The sequence below is a fragment of the Zonotrichia leucophrys genome, chromosome 17, assembly GCF_028769735.1.
Source record: "Zonotrichia leucophrys gambelii isolate GWCS_2022_RI chromosome 17, RI_Zleu_2.0, whole genome shotgun sequence".
NCBI classification, from domain to species: Eukaryota; Metazoa; Chordata; class Aves; order Passeriformes; family Passerellidae; genus Zonotrichia; species Zonotrichia leucophrys.
In genome coordinates, this window is record NC_088186.1 from 717,360 (window position 1) to 733,114 (window position 15,755).

At 46.7% G+C, this 15,755-nt stretch overlaps 1 protein-coding gene across 7 annotated transcripts in view; it reads left to right on the forward strand.

Moving 5' to 3' along the window:
• Positions 1 to 15,755, forward strand: part of MAPKAP1 (MAPK associated protein 1) — an 82,155-nt gene that overhangs the window by 42,520 nt on the left and 23,880 nt on the right. For all 7 annotated transcript variants that reach the window (XM_064727894.1, XM_064727889.1, XM_064727890.1 and 4 more), the window contains one exon: positions 2,646 to 2,755. In XM_064727894.1, the coding sequence (XP_064583964.1) occupies positions 2,646 to 2,755 (110 nt within the window). The remainder of the gene's footprint in view (positions 1 to 2,645; positions 2,756 to 15,755) is intronic.

Consider the following 15,755-nt stretch of genomic DNA (forward strand, 5'->3'; position numbering starts at 1 on the left):
CCGGGGCAGGGAGGGCAGCAGCTGGAGCAGGGTGGGGGTCCAGCCCCTCTGGCTCTGCTCCAGAGCAAACAGCCAAGAGTTTACAAGAGCGGGGCGCGCTCCGCGTCCCACCGCTCCTGCCAAGCACTCACTCGCGGCTCGCACACTAAATATAGCCAAACACACAGGCTTTCTTATTTTGCTTTGATCAGTAAAATAAACTTTCAGAGATTGTTCTGGGATGAGATCCAGCTTCTGAGGCAAAGAATGGCCGTGGCTCGGGCAGGGGTTAGTAATGGAGTGTCAGGGAAATCAGCCTGACAGTTCTCAGGCCAGCTGCTCAATGGAGAGGGCCGGCTGAGCCGGGCCAGCCCGGAACACGGGCGGGAGCGCAGCAGCCTGCGCTCTTCAGCAGCTGAAGTGTCAGGAACTGAGACAGAATCTTCCATTTTTGGGACGTTCCTGATCGTGGGAGTGTGAGCAGCCCTGAGCTGGGGCCATCTGCCAATGGCCACTCTGTGCCCAGTGGGAAGGGGGCTGCAGGCCCTGCTCTGTTTGGGTGAACAATGTTGAGAAGCATTTTGTGCAAAGGGGACAATTGTGATGCCGGCTGTTTTGGCCATCGCGGGTTATGGAAGCCTTCTGTTGCCTTTGCAATTTCTTTTTTCCCTGGAATATTTTAATTTATTTCCTTGTACTTTGGTTGGAGTTTTCTGGAACATTCCTGTAGATATTGCAGAGCATTGTATGAATTACCTGGAGGCACCAGGTGTTGTGATGGTCTGGTCCAGCATGGAGGGCTTTTCATGCAGCACTTCAACGAGAAACCTTGTGTTGTTTGAATAAAAGCACAAAGGTAGTTTCCTTTTTGTGATTATAACTGTAGAATAGGTTTTTCACTTTAAAGAATCCCCTGAATCTTGCTCAGCAGGGCAGCTGGGACTGAAGCTGTGAGGCTTTTGGGAAGCGAGGGATTGGCCAGGTAAAGGGCAGGTGTGTGGTGCTCGTGCAGGTCATGGGGCTCCACAGCAGCTTCAAGGGAAATTGCTCCTCAGTGGAGTGCTGGGGAAGATCTCTGCTCATTGCAGGCGTTAGCCCCTGAGCCCTGGGCTGTTCCCAGGACAGCAGTGTCACCTGCAGTGGCACTCCCTCCCTCAGCTCTGCTCCTGCTGCGCTGAACACGCGGCACAAACAGAGGGAAAAGCAGATGCATGAAAAGGTTGGGATTATTTGGTTTGAAGACGAGTAAGATAGAGTTATAAATAATAAATGGTCTGGAGAACATAAATTTGGGCTTTTAGGCAGTTTCATTTTGCCAGGAACAAAGGGAATTGAAAATGAAATTCAGATGAGACCAACGCAGAGCCGAGGAGAGGGAAACGGCGTCTCACACCAGCGAGGGGGGACAGGGGGACATGTCCTGAGCCCAGGCTGGATGCTGCTGCCAGGGCACGGGTGGCCCCAGGACAGCGAGCTGTGAGCAGCACGTGGCCAGGCAGGGGCTCCTGGCCCCTGGGTCACGCTGCAGTCGGTGCAATGAGCAGTGAGTGGTGAGGGCTCTGTCCTGGCTGGGTCACCATGGGCTGGGGATGCCGTGTCTGATGTGACCTGAGCTCCAGCCTCTGGTCCCAGCATTTGTGTTTCAAAGTGACATGTAATATGGGTTTGTTTTGCAGGATGTACTTGTGTTGCTTGGATTGCTTTCGCCTGCCAGTTGCTTTTAAAAATATTCCAGCTGTGCTGTTCATATAGAGCTGTACTCCCTGATTAAAATTCCTGGTTGCCAGATACAAGGCTCCTCCTCCTGCCCAAATAGCTTTGCAAACCAGTTTTTTCCATGCAGAGCAATCTCTCCGGAGGGAGCCTTCAGCTCTCGGATTTCCCTGGAACTGTCTGCAGTGACATCTACTGACATGAGCCGAGACTGACTGCGAGGGCTAAGGGGCAAAATTTACTGATCTGCTCATTCAGAGTCTCTTCTATTATATTGTCATCTTCTGTGCTGCCCCAGGGGTGCCCCTCTCGGTGTCTGTGAGCAGTGTCCCCCACAGCTGTCCCCATGCTCCTTGCAGTCCTTCCCCTGTGTGGCCTCTCCCAGGGGTGATGGCCAGGACAAGGACCCACTGCCTTGGATCTTTCTGGGAGATTTTGTGCCTTTGTGTTCACAAACGTGTGTCCAAAGGAGCCCCGTTAGGCTGGGAATAATGCATTGAAGCAGTACCCTGATAGTGCTGCAAAGCTGCAGTCACTGAGGGGTGTGCTGGCCTTGTCCCTAAGGGTTTGTTACATGTGGGACACGGGTGAAAATGCCACTGCAAGCAGCTTTTCTGTAGTGTGCTGTAAGGCACAGACACGAGCTGAGGAGATGAGGAGCCCCCCAGGTACACTGGCTCATTTTTCTCTTCTAATGCTGAACGCCAAGTGATCAAAAATAACAATAAATTAGGAAAATCCTTACACCCCTTGCCTTAAATCTCACCCCATTTTGGCTGGTTTTGTCTCTGCCTTGCTCAGGCAGTTTGCTTGGTTTCTCCCTTTAACTTCCCTTTCCAGCCCAAGTTCGTTAACCGTGTGCCTAACGAGTGCTTTGCTTGAAGCTAACGAGGGCTGCGGGGAGCTGCCAGTGATGATTGTTTTGTAAAACTGCATGTGCATCTGTCTTGCAGAAATGCTGCTCATGGATTCTCACTTATTCAGGTGGACAGTATGAAGGTCACCATGAAGGATATCTTACAAAAGGCCTTAAAGAGAAGGAAGGGATCACAGAGAGGCTCAGGTGGGTTATTTATCGTATTTTCTAGAGGGCAGGGTGTTTTCTCCACGAGTATATTTTATATCTCTTTTTAACCATTGTGAACGTTGCTCAGGTTTTGGGGGGTTGTGTCCCAGCCCCACTCACAGCAGTTCTGTGCACAGGTCTGTGCTCTCCATGCTGGCACAAAGCTGGCAGTGCAGGAGCTGCGTAATGTTTGCTGCAGAGCAGTATATCCGTTCCTGCAAATATTTATTTATGATAACAAAGCCATTTGCATTCAAGACCAGTTCATGGTAATTTGGGATGATGGGTAGAAGTGCAGCAAGTCCAGCCCATGATAGAGTTTGTATGTATACTTCTAATTTATGTAAGAAAATTATGCTTAGTGTGATTTTAAATAATTTCAAGAATTCGTTGTTACTTGTAGTGAAAAATTTACTTTCTGCAATGTTATCAAAATAGTGCTGTTATAGTTAAGGCATATGAATACTTAAAAAAGGAAAATGTACAGTGCTCGTATTTCTATTTTAGCAATGTTTTTCTGGGGGGTAGATGTGCATTCACATATATGTTAGTGTATATATTTCAGAAGTATAAGGCCAAGAGATCTTTCCAGCAACAAGAAATAATTACTGAGAGAAATTGCACTGAGTCTTGTCACGCAACAAAGGAACTTTAATATAAACCCATCTATATAGTGGGAAAGATAAGGATCTTGTCTTTGTAAATGAATGAAACCTCCTTATACACCCTCAGTTTTAACTATGGGAAAAGAAAATAAACCCCGTTCTCCTTAGAAAAAGTAGTTCAGTGCAGTTTTTAAATGCGTGTATAATCTGTCATGGATTTAATTAGCTATCTTCAGATGAGAGCTGAAGTTTTAATAAAAGTTAGAAGAGATAACACAGTGAAGGACACGGATGAGCTGTCTCAAGGCCATATTCCAAGGGAACGATAAGAGCTGTAAAAAATGGCAGAGAGGAGCAATTGAATGGAGCAATGAAAATCTGATTCTCGTAAAAAAGAAAAGGGGGGGGAGGAGGAGAGGAGCAGCGCTGGGGGGAGAGGAGCCCCGGCAGGCTGCGGCAATTTGGAGGGGGGCCAGCAGCCATCGCTCAGGCCGGCTGCGCGCCGCGCTCCAGATGTGCCAGCGGCACCCGCGCCCCGCCAGCTGACTGCGCCGTGTGATAACCTGCTCTCTGGATGCCCATCGCTGGCCGCAGAGATAGAATTAAATGATGATGATCTTCCCACAAGTTGGGAGAGGAAACAATGCATATAAATCTTGATTTCATCTCAGCGTGAGAAGTCTTTATCCATCATCACTCATAATGAACAAGTCGTTAGCGGCGATGAATGGCGGTGGGGTTTTTTCAAACACCTCTTTTGTTCACTTTTTGGGTGACTTTTATTTATTTCCTGGGGTCAGATTTCCCTTCCCTGAAGGGAGGTTGCTAAAGGATTCACTTAGCTCAGTCTTTAAACTGCTTCCCCCCTTCGTGTAACAGATGTTTTATTCTTTGTCCATCTGAAATTTGATTCTGCTTTGACTCTGTTATTTTTGCTCAGTAGTTTAGAGTAGGAATGGACCTGGCATTTCTTCCTTCAGCTAATACATTCACCTCTGCTGCCTTGGCCCTCCTGCTCAGAACCCTTTTCAGGAACAGGGTATATAGGGATGTATCAGAATTTTTTATTAACATTAACTTAGCTTATCCAAACCTTTCCTTATTCCCAATTTCATCCCTGTGAATCCATCCAGGCTGTTCCAGCCCCATCTGCCACGGGCTGGCCATGCTGTGAGGGCAGGGAGAGCTCAGGATGCCACCACAGTGGGCACACAGAGACTGGAGCAGGAGAAAAAGGAGAGATTTTGCCATCATTTCTCACCTGCCCCCAGATCCCTCACCATTGCAGAGGATGTGCCTCTCGCTGTCACTGAGAGATGCAGGGAAAAATGGAATTGCAGATCAGAGCATTAGCACTGCACAGGCCTGGGCCAGGGTGCTTCAGGTCATTATTAACCAGTGGATTAGGATGTCAAAGTTCTGAATAAAAGATAAGACATAATTTAGGAGAAACATTTCTCCTCATTCAGCAATGTTTCCTTTAAAGCTGATTGGTCTGATTTTTAAAAAGTCATTACTAAAAATAGGCTGGACGTGTTTATTTAAAGTTTTTGGAATATTTTAATAATACAGAAATGCCCGTGAGCTTTTCTGCCTGTCTTCAATGGGTCTCCAGATCAGCCTTTTCAGGACAGATGAATTTATTGCATTGCAGCTTAGGCTGTTGTCAAGTACTGGTAGAAGCAGTTGCTTTCTGATCTGTTTTCACCACTGACTTACAGGACATTTTTCAGACTGGTCCTGAATTGGCAGGAAAATGCAAACCTGGGTTGGCTACTTTGGGTGAGGAAAACTTGAGGAATTCCTGTGGTGCAATTGGGAAGGGTTTGTTCAGCATGACTAGGGCTAAAACACTAGGCTAGCGTTCTCCAAATACTTTGTTCAGCCAGTAAAGATTATTTGTTGCAGCAAAATACTGATCAGTAGGAGACAGAAATGGGCTAGAACCTTTTCTTCATAGAAAGGGCCTGAAAAAACAGCAGCAATATTCTGACTGTGCCTAGTTCTGTTTAGATAAAATTATTGCAAACTGTTCAAACTATTTCACCTTCCTTGCAATTCTTCTTTCTTAGTGTCTCAGGGCTTTTGACGTATGAACTCTGACCATTTTTAAATGATAGTATTTGAGCCAGCCAAGGGGAAGGGCAGGTGGTGCAGGACCTGGATGTGCTGTAGCTCTCCTGGAGGACGTGGCTGTCCTGCAGCAGGACAGGGGGACCTGGTGACCTGTCCCACCACAGGCACCCACGGGGGTTAATGGAGCACTGGATCATCTCTGCCACGTGCCCAGATCACCAACTGGGAGAGGCACAGGAATGGCTGCAAGTTAGCAAAGAGCCTGTAACAACCAGTCAGTGCTGCACACTGGAGAAGATAAATCTGCAGAGGAAATGGTTGAGGCAGATGTTTAATTAGTTGGAGCCAGGCTGGATAAATCAGGATAGGAGCTGTCTATGCAGATACGCCGGTGTGCCTTCCCTTCCTCTGGGCTGGTGTCACTGCCTTTAGAAACAAACTGTTCTTTCTGCTGAGAGAGAAGCAGCAGCAGGAGTCGTACAGCCTCTCCCTTACTGTAATGGATTCCCCTGTGTACACTCATAAAACAGAAAATGTAATTGATGTTTTCTTATGGTAATGAAAACTAACGAAGTCGAATACTTTATCATCAATTTGTTTAACCTATTGCGTGCTCAGCAGCGTGTATTGCACGGGCATATTTCATGGGAGGGCTGGAAATAAAACTGCAGTTCTGGGATGGGCTTCTAGGGGAGACTGGTCTAATCCAGGATGGGCCACCTTGAGGGGGCTCAGGGGCATTGCTTGTGCAAGAGGGTTTTCTGAAAATAGCTGAGATGGGAGAGAAAGAGCCGAGGATGGGCACAGAGAGGGGAGCTGGAATCTCCATCAGCGCCACAGGGACCTGGCTGGGCACTGGGATAACAACCCTTGGAGAACCCTCCTGTCCAGGGGTAGTTTAAGGATTGTTTTGTATAATCCTGCCATGCCTACATCTCCTTTCTGTGTGCACTTCAGCAGCTGATGGTGTAAATACAAAATCTCTCTGCAGTGTGGCAGATCTGCAGAAAAGAACTCACATGCTGGAGATTGGGAGCGTAAGAACTTCCTGCTCTCCTTGAATTTATCAGTAAAAATGTCAGATACCGTGCTGTCTGGATTTTGAACAGCTCTAATAACCGAGTCCTGAAAAGCTGTTTTAGAAGGTGAGATTGGGGTGTTTTAGTGCTTGGGATAATTCTGCTCCCCAGAGATCAGTTACCATTAACTTCTGGAGCAGGTAGCTGTTGGGCACGCTTGGAATCCCACCCTCAGCTTGGCAGAGGAGGCTTTGTAGGTCGTGCAGATCAGGTTGCAGAGCTGTAAAACACCATTACCCCTGGAACCTGATTTGCTTTACTGGGATATGATTTTCCTGCTCGCTCACTCTGGTGCGTGTTTCTGCTGGTGTTACTTTCACCAGTACTCAGTGTTACCCCATTAACATGTAAGAAATCTGGGTTGTGGTAGGTGTGCACTTTAAATCCTGCTTTTTTAGGGAGGCTCAGAGGGACCAAGGCAGGCACAGCTCTTCCAAGGGGGAAGGCAGAGCCCCTGCTCTGCTCCCAGGGCTCAGCTGGGGCTGGGGCTCACAGCAGCCCACAGAGTGCAGCAGGCAGGAGATCTCGTCAGGCTTTTTATATCTGCACCAAAGCCTGCACTCAATATTGCCTGAAAAATATGTTTGCATGGATTACGATTTTAAGAACATAGGAGAGATGGTGACTTCATCCTTGATACTTCATGTATCTTGATGCCATGGTGATTCTCAAATTAAATATGTGCAGGAACTATATGTACACTTGGAAGTCATCTCCCTGCCTGTGAGCTGTCTCATTCCTGCTGCTCTTCCACAAACACATTCCCTGGGACGCCAGTTGCCTTCTCCTCCAGAGCTCAGCTGAATGGACTATAAATACTAATAGTAAAAAGTAAAGTAAATAACAATGCAGAGAGAATGTGTGCAGAGGCTTTGTTTTCAAACAAATTAAGCATCGATGTCAGTATATAAAAACCGAATGTTCTTAGAAGGAGATGAGAGACAAAACTAAACAACATAAAATGCTGAAATGTTGGAATAATCCTGCCTGCTCCTGGTCCGTGTCAGCCTCTCTCCATCTGAAATTTCTTGTGAACAGAGAAGTCTCCTCTGATTAATCTTGTCTGATTTCAAGTAGAAATTCTTTGCAGGGTGAACATGCTACTGATTATTATTTAATAGCTGCCTCCGACTGCAAACATCCCCCGACCAGAAAGGCTCAGTCCTTTTAAGAACAAAATGCTCTACAAGTTTAATTGTTATAAACAAAACCTTCTGCCAACATTGCACAGACGTGACCTGTATTTTCCGTAGGTTAGAGGGAGAGTTATTAGCTCAGTGTTCTGTGAGTTTGGAGAAAGATTAATACTTTTTCAATAAATGAAAACAGCTGCTTTGCAATAACATTCAAGTCCCTAACAGCTGTCAACCAGTGCTTTTTGCATTCTTTAAAATGTGTAAAGTGACCAAAAATAGTTTAAAATAATCTTCCTGGTCTGTTTAAGTGTATTATTTCACTGCCACAGGAAGCTGAATAATAAGAAAAGAGAAAGATTCAAGAAACAGGCGCAGGACTTAAAGATAAAAGCCTCCATATCATATTTTAGTCCCTACACCAGAATCAGAGGAGTTGCAGCTGCCCAGGGCAGGGAAAGGAGCCTATTCCACCCCTGGTTCCTGGGAGCACAGTCTGTTACAGAGCCAGGTTTTATTGCCATGGTTTGGATTTGTTCACACAAAGTTCGGGTTACCCTCAGAACCTGGGGATCCTCAGATGAAGGGTTCTGCTTGGGGCTCATCTTTGTGTGAGGAGCAGCTGGGGAGGAGAGCTCTGAGTTGTGTTTGAAAATTCAGTTTCTGACATGTCAGTGTCAGCACCACATTTAATGTCAAATTTCGTGACTTAAATGTTCTAAAGCAGCTGCTGGAGGAGCTGTGGGCCTTGCTGGGGTTTTCCTTCCTCATCCTACCTTGTTGGTGGGAGAGTAAGACAAAAAAATGTCTGTAAAGGGAGGTGTGTGTGTATTTTGATTGCACATATATGTATTTATTTATACATTTTAAAAAAAGAGAATTAAAAAGATAAACCATGTAAAGCTGCAGCCCTGTGGATTAAAGCACTTCTAACAGATGAACTACAGTTAGAATAAACTGTCATTAAAGTTTGATACTGTCATGGAATGATGGTAACTGAGGAGTTTAAATTTAAAAGTAAATATGTTCGAGTAGGCGATGCATATGTTTGCTCTGACTCTTTCTGGGATGGAAGCCCCAGCATCTGTGACAGTGAAAAGCCAATTAATTTGTGTTTCCTTGTGTTCACACTCGTGCTTTTCTGCTTAATGGTAGTTGTGAGTGGCTCTGGCTCCGGGTGCTTTGTTTTGGATCATTACAGCAGCCCTGCAGAGCCTGGTGCAGGGTATACATGCACCTGTGCCTGTGAAAGGCTCATTATTGCCTGCAACCTGGCACCCCTGTGCCCTGCCTGCAAACCCCCCCTGGCAAACGCAGGGATCCCTGCAAACCCCTTTTTGTTGGATCATCTGCAAACCTGCCCTGGCTCTGACGGGATCCCTGCAAACCCCTGGGATCTCTGCAAACCCTGTGCCCTGCCTGCAATCCCCTCAGGGATCCCTGCAAACCCCTCTGGGATCTCTGCAAACCCCTGTGCCCTACCTGCAAACCCCTGAATGTCCACCTGCAAACCCTGTCCCTGCTGCTGCAGGGATCTCTGCCCAACCCTTGTGCCCACTGCAACCCAGGCGCTGGATTCTGCAACCCTGGCTGGTCTTTAGTCAATACTTCCTACCAGCAAGGCTCAGGATTCCGCTGCAAGCCCATTCCCAAGGCCTGGCTGTTCCAGGGGCGCATTCCGTTCCTCCGGCATGGGCTGTTAGATCCATGCATTCCCAGGTCAGTTCCCAGGCTGTTCGCATTCCCAGGCCGCCCTGTGCAGCATTTCCAGGGCTGTTTCGCATCCAGGGCTGCTTCCTGCATTCAGGGGCTGTGCTTGGCTCCCCTCACGGGCCATGGAGTGCTGGGAATGATTCCGCCAAGGCTCAGCTCCTGCCATGTTTTTCAGTGCTCCCTGCGTGCCTCATCATCCGACAGCCCCTGTGATGCTGAGCAGACCCCGCCGTGCTGGTGTAGGGGAGCAGCTCACTGGGAATGCCGTGTGTGAATAGTTGGTCAGAGCAGCAGTGCCTGTTTGCCCTGTGCCTTGGGCTGGGGACGGGCTGCGTACCAGCCCAGGAGAATTTTTCATGCCCTCGTCCAAAATGAAGGTGAAATATTGAAGAGTTTTGGGTCTGTTGGTATTGAATCCATGTGGTTACTGGTTCTACTGGTTTGGTAATAATGCTGTAATTCAGGTGACATTTTAGGGCCAGGCTGAGAGCGGGGCAGCTGCAGAGTTTAAAATAAAATCTGTATATTGGATTTCTGCTGTAGGTGCTTTACATTATAGATCAAACATGACGATTTTGTCTCAGCTTTTTTTAGAGCTGCACATTGCTAATGCAAAAAGGTAGCAATTAAGTAAAACCCTTGTGTTGAGCTGTGCACAGCCCGCGTTGCTGCTGGCCGTGCTGCACATTTGCTGTTCCCCAGAAAAGCAATCCAGAAATGAAGTGTTTGTTTCTTTTTAAGGGGCTTTTGACTAAATTCTTTAATTTCACTGGCTGTCAAGGTAGTGTTAAGTAAAATAGGTTTGAACTGCTGTAGTTTTTGTGTACTGGACTAGATGTCAGAAACCTTTGCCATCACTGGAAATTCTGTCACTCTGGATTTACTATCTGTTTCCCACAGCTGAATTCCTGAGCAGTGTGATTTAACACCTTGGCTCTCCATCAACCAGGCCTGGCATTTATTTGAATGCATTACACCACTGGTTTCCATAAACTATTTTACAATTGTTTCATATAAATGACTGTTTATTTCTACAAAAACCATCTGTATTTCTGTGGAGAGCGGCAGATAACTGTGTGTAAAATTCGGTAATGTCACAACAGTGCAAGTTAAGGAAAAACAGATTGGGCTAAAAAAAACCTCTCGTGCTTGTGCATAACGTTAAAAGTTTGTTTTCACTATTTAAATATCTTTATTTATTAACCAGTATTTGCATTTGTAATGATAAAATCTTTATTCCACTTCAGAGGTGTTGAGGGGCTTTGGGGATTTTTAGCGGATAAACAGATTTAAGACGTCCTCGCAGCAGCAGGATTGGAGATGTAAACATTCTGCTCTGCAGCCAGTTCCTCTCTCACTGTTTACATATTTTCCGTTGTTTTATTGTCATTGCCAAGCACACAATGGAATCCTGCCCCTTCTGTCATGTTCTGAGAAGGCTCCTGCGCCCTCTCCCTGTTCCCCCTTTCTCCGCAGTGCACTGACCCTGCTCCTCCCTCTGCCCTTTTGCTATGGCCAGTGCTGATCCCCTGGGCCATGTCCAGCACCCAGGGCTCCCCCAGGCCTCCCCAGGGACCAGGAGCTGCCTCGGTTTCCCCCTCCCAGCCAGCACCCAAGGAGCCTCCACACTGAGCTATTTTAATTCCTCCATCTGCTGCCCATGTGGTGGCAGAGGGAACGCTGGAATCCAGCAGTCTTACACTTAGCACGACTGATACTTTCTGACAGACTATTTGAAATGATAGAAATACATAAATCTCCTCTTTTTTATGACCTTGTAATAGCTGCAACATATTTCCAGCAAATATTTTCTATAGCAATAATAAAAAAGCGATAACAAAAAAATAAATATAAATATAGTTTAAACTCAAGCGGAATCGTGCTTTCAAAGCCCAGGGATGGAGCAGCAAAGCAATAAATCACAAATCCTTGTGAAAGGAGGGGCTTGAAATGGAAAGTCCCACAGACATCAGTGTTAAGTGTTTATCAACAGGGGTTTTTGACTGCTCTGCTGCCTTCTGCCTGTGCTCAGTTCCCTTTTGCTTGTTCCCTCCTGCCCAGCATCTGTCACCGTGGCTGTTGGGCTGTGGCTGCCTAACTGCCCGCATTTCTGATCTTTTCTTTCTGTTTTTCTTTGTTACTTTTTCTTTCCCTTTGTTATTTCCTCTGGCCCCAGAGGCTGTGGCTGCCCTGGATCCCTGGCAGCGCCCAAGGCCGGGTTGAGCAGGCTGGGGCAGGGAAGGTTCCAGCAGGGCAGGGGTGGCACTGGAGGAGTTCCCTGAGTTCTGTGGCCCCGTGGTGCTTGCAGAGGAGCAGGAGCAGGGTCAGGGTGTGCAAACAGAAATTGTAACAGGAGCCCCTAGCAAAGAGCAGGATTAATGGATGGCATGTGAGCAATTGCAGCATGCAGGGGCATGGCTGTGGCAGAGCAGGCTGTGCTCCAGCACGCTGAGACCATCTGAAGGGGATGGTGGGTTTGCCATGGCACGCTCAGATTTCCAAAAAAGATTTGACAAAGGCTCATAAAGCAATTAAGCTGTCACAGGATGAGAAGGAGGATCCTCACATGGATTAATAATTGATTAAAAGACAGGAAACAAAGAATAGGAATAATGGCCCTTGGTGATTAGTAACTAGGTTACTGGTGGAGCTCCAGTGGAACTGGTGGAACCTGCATTGTTCCTTAATGTGGGGCATGGAAAGGATGTGAATGCTGATGTGACAAAATGTGCTGTTGATACAAAAGAGGTAAGAATAGTGCAAATAAAAGCTGTCTGTGAAGCACTGCAGAGGTATCCACAGTGCTGAGTGACAGGACAATAAAACGAGAGAGGGAAGTCAGTGTCAATGAGTACAAAATAATATACATGGTGAAAAGCAACTGTAACTATATGTGTACAATGATGGGCTCTAATTACCTTCCATCAGTCAGGAAAAGTATCCAGCATCATCACAGTAGTTCTCTGAACACTTCAGCTCTGTGCAGGAGCAGGCAGAAAGACAAATGGAGCATCAGGAGCTGAGTCCATAAATCCCAACGTACCCACGTCTTAATTGCTGTATTTTGTCTCAAAAAAGGGAAGTGAAGAGATGCAGAAAGGGATGAGTATGGAAATGGATCAGGCACGTGAAATGAGGAGCAGATGCTGAGGAGGGAAGGGCTTTTCAGGTGTGGAAAGGGCATAACTGGGTGTGAGAGGTATCTGTGAAGGGCAGGTGGTGGGGACAGTGAATTGGGAAGGTTTTATCCTGGTAGTTCAGAGACAGGAGCTGCTCACCCCAAACACTGGGGTGGCAATGGCTCATTGGAACAAGAGGAATACTTTTCCTCACACTGTAATAAATTGAGGAGGTAAATGTCATGGAAATGGGAAATCCAAAAGTGTTTTGGACAAATGCATGGACTGTAAAGGGAACAGAAACAGCTGATATAGCACAGGTGGAAGTGGGGTGTTGGTGAGGATTATGGGAGCTCTTGAAGGTGAAGAGAGGGATATACAGGCATAGGGATGTGTTTTGTTGCAGAGACTAATGCTGTAAAATGTAGCCTCGGTTTTCAACAGTTTGGGGTGTTTTGTTGACACTGGTATTTTGTTTAGGTTTGGCAACTCCACAAACATTAAATATTCTTTCTATAATCCTTATTTCACCCTAGTAACTAGTTTGGAGATGGAGGGGGTTTAGTTGGGGTTTTGTTTAAAGCCTGGTTCCCTGCTGCAGTGTTAGTATTGTTTATTGTGCAGATTCACCCCTGACCGTGGCATTCTTCATTGCTATTGAAAGTTAATGGGGGAAAAATTGCATTCCAAACATTTGAACCCGTAGTAGCCATGGCTGAACTTAGTTGATCTCTGGTGATCGGTTCAATTTAGTTACGATTTTTAGCCATTAGGCTGGGGCTGAATGATGGTGATTTGGTTGAGGCCAAATGTCTGCAGAAAATTGGCTGTTTGATAAGAGCCCTGTTATCAGAGGGGGATACTTTCTCATTTACATTTAGATGAGTATTGATTATTTATTTACTCAGAGAAGTGAGATTCGTTCCCAATCTTATCTCTCTAGTCTCTGCTTGTCAGCAGAAAGAGAGAGAGAGCTCCTGACAACAGCCCAAGATAACAGCACTTTGTAGTGGAGATAAAAGTTGGAATGGGCCTTTTTCTAGTCTTGACTGAAAGGATAAGTTTTAAAAATTAGAACTGATGGGTCGTGCTTTCAAAAGCCCTTTCTGAAAGCTTTGCAGCTTAAATGGCAACAGAATTGGTTTGTTGGTATGCAGGTGGCTGTTCCCTTGTGCAAGGAGAACCCTTAATTTGATTACAGGGTGGGATTCTTCCCAGGCACCTTGGTGTGCTCATAGGGAACTGTGGGTCCTGGGGTCTTGTTTTTGGTTCCTGATGAACATTCCTGTCTCTAAAGGGGTGTCTCGAAATAGCCAGGTGGGTGTCTGTGCACAGAATCCGTGGTGAGGGTGGTCCCACAGGGATTCGGGTGAAGGGATGTGTGGGATGGGGCATCACCCCAGGAGGGGTGTGGAGCCCTGGGAGCTGCCAGCAGCAGCAGAGCTTGGCTTGGGACACTGGCCAGCACAGCCCGTGCCAGGATTTTAAAGGTTTATTTTACAACTGCATTGAACATTTGCATGAGATTACAGAAATCCATAAAATCCATCTTTGGTATTGCCACTTGAAAATTTGTTGAAATTCACAGAGCGGGATTCCATTAGGGGACCATTAAATTATCCAATATTCCTGCTACAGTGACATCATTTGAACTTGTGAGAGAAGCCTGATAGTAAAACTCCTCCACACACTCAGCCTAACGTTCTTCATCTGTTGGCAAGCAGAGGTCATGTAAATGTGGACAGATATTTAAAGCATAATTGAAGAGTAGATACTCTCTGAAAATCCATTTGCACTTTTTTATTCGTTTCTCAGTATTTTTCTCAGTATTTTCTGGTTTTAAGGAGTTATCCATGAGGCACATTGACCTGCTCTGAAGCTCTCTGCTTTCCTAGCAGAGTTAATACAGGCTTGAGACAAACTGGGTACAACAGTTTACGTGATCGTGGGGTTCTCCAGCTGCTCCAGATAGAAATGACCCTGCAGGGTGTGTCGAGGGGTGATCCCTGCTGGCTCTCCTCAGGGTTCAGCAGCGTGGGGACAGGTTCTGATGGGGGTGATGTTCTTGGGGTGGAATCAGATCCTCACAGAGGGACCACTAACCCTGCCTGCCTTTGACCCTTCCATGGTGTCAGGGTTTGCCCCTGTTGAGCAGGGCTTTGGGACTGGGTACCAACAGCACAGATGTTCAGACCTGTGCCAGCAGTGCCCTTGGTGTAGCTCAGGAATCTCTGGAAGGTGCTTGGGATGGACAGACAAAGCCATTGGGTTTGGCTTTCACTGGTCCTGTTCTTAAACCTACACCAGATTTTGAATCCAAATTTATTTACTGCTTTGAGATTTGTTTCAATTCGGTATATTTTCCTTCTGCCTAACAAGCAGGCCTGTGTTTATCTAATTTATTTTAAATTTAAATAGTTAATCACATTTCCAGTAGCCGGGAGAGGGGCAGTGTTGGTGCTGGGTCTGTTTGCCTTTCTTTGTGCTGCGTGCTGTGCCCTGCTGATGCTTTGGCAGCATCCCGTGCCCCCAGTGGTTGTGCTGGGCAGGGCGGGAGCCCCCTGTGCCCTGCAGAAAGCCTGGCACTGCCCCTGCTGGGTGGCACTGGGAATAAGGAGAGTGCCCAGTGCTGCACAGGGAGGGAGCGGCCCGGCCGAGCAGCGAGTGCCTCACGCGGCTGTGGGGAGATGGAATGAGCAGCTGTAATTGAAATTCTGCTGTAGTAAATTTAAAATTAATTGGCCAACAAATTCCATTCCTTAGGCATGCCATCTGAGGCTGAAAGACTTAATTTTTTTATATATTTTAAATATTTCATCATATATGCTCGTAATTCAAAGTCAGCAAACAGTCAGAAATCTTTTAAGTAGTGGTGAAGAGGGAACAGATTTTGTAATTTCAGTTCTAGGTCTTTTGTTACTTTGAGACCTGGTTAAAGAGGCTTTGAATCACTTAGGATTTTTCAGGTATCTGTTCAGGTTATTTCACTGGATTATGGAAAATTATTTATGGAATATTATTGTTTATGGAAAATACACAGCTGAGAACTTGGTGTGCGCTTCAGCTCTCAGGTGTGGGCAGGAGTGGAGCAAGGACAGGAGGGCTTTGGCCCCACCAGCTCCTGCCCTTGGAAGGGGCTTTTCTTCTTCTGGGTCCCACCTGGGCCTTGGTGCACTTGGGTCTGCCCCCACCCCACCAGGGCCTCTCCCAGCCCCTGTCAGGGCAGCAGGGCTGGGGCTGGCTCAGGGGCTTCACCTGGAATTGAATCAGAG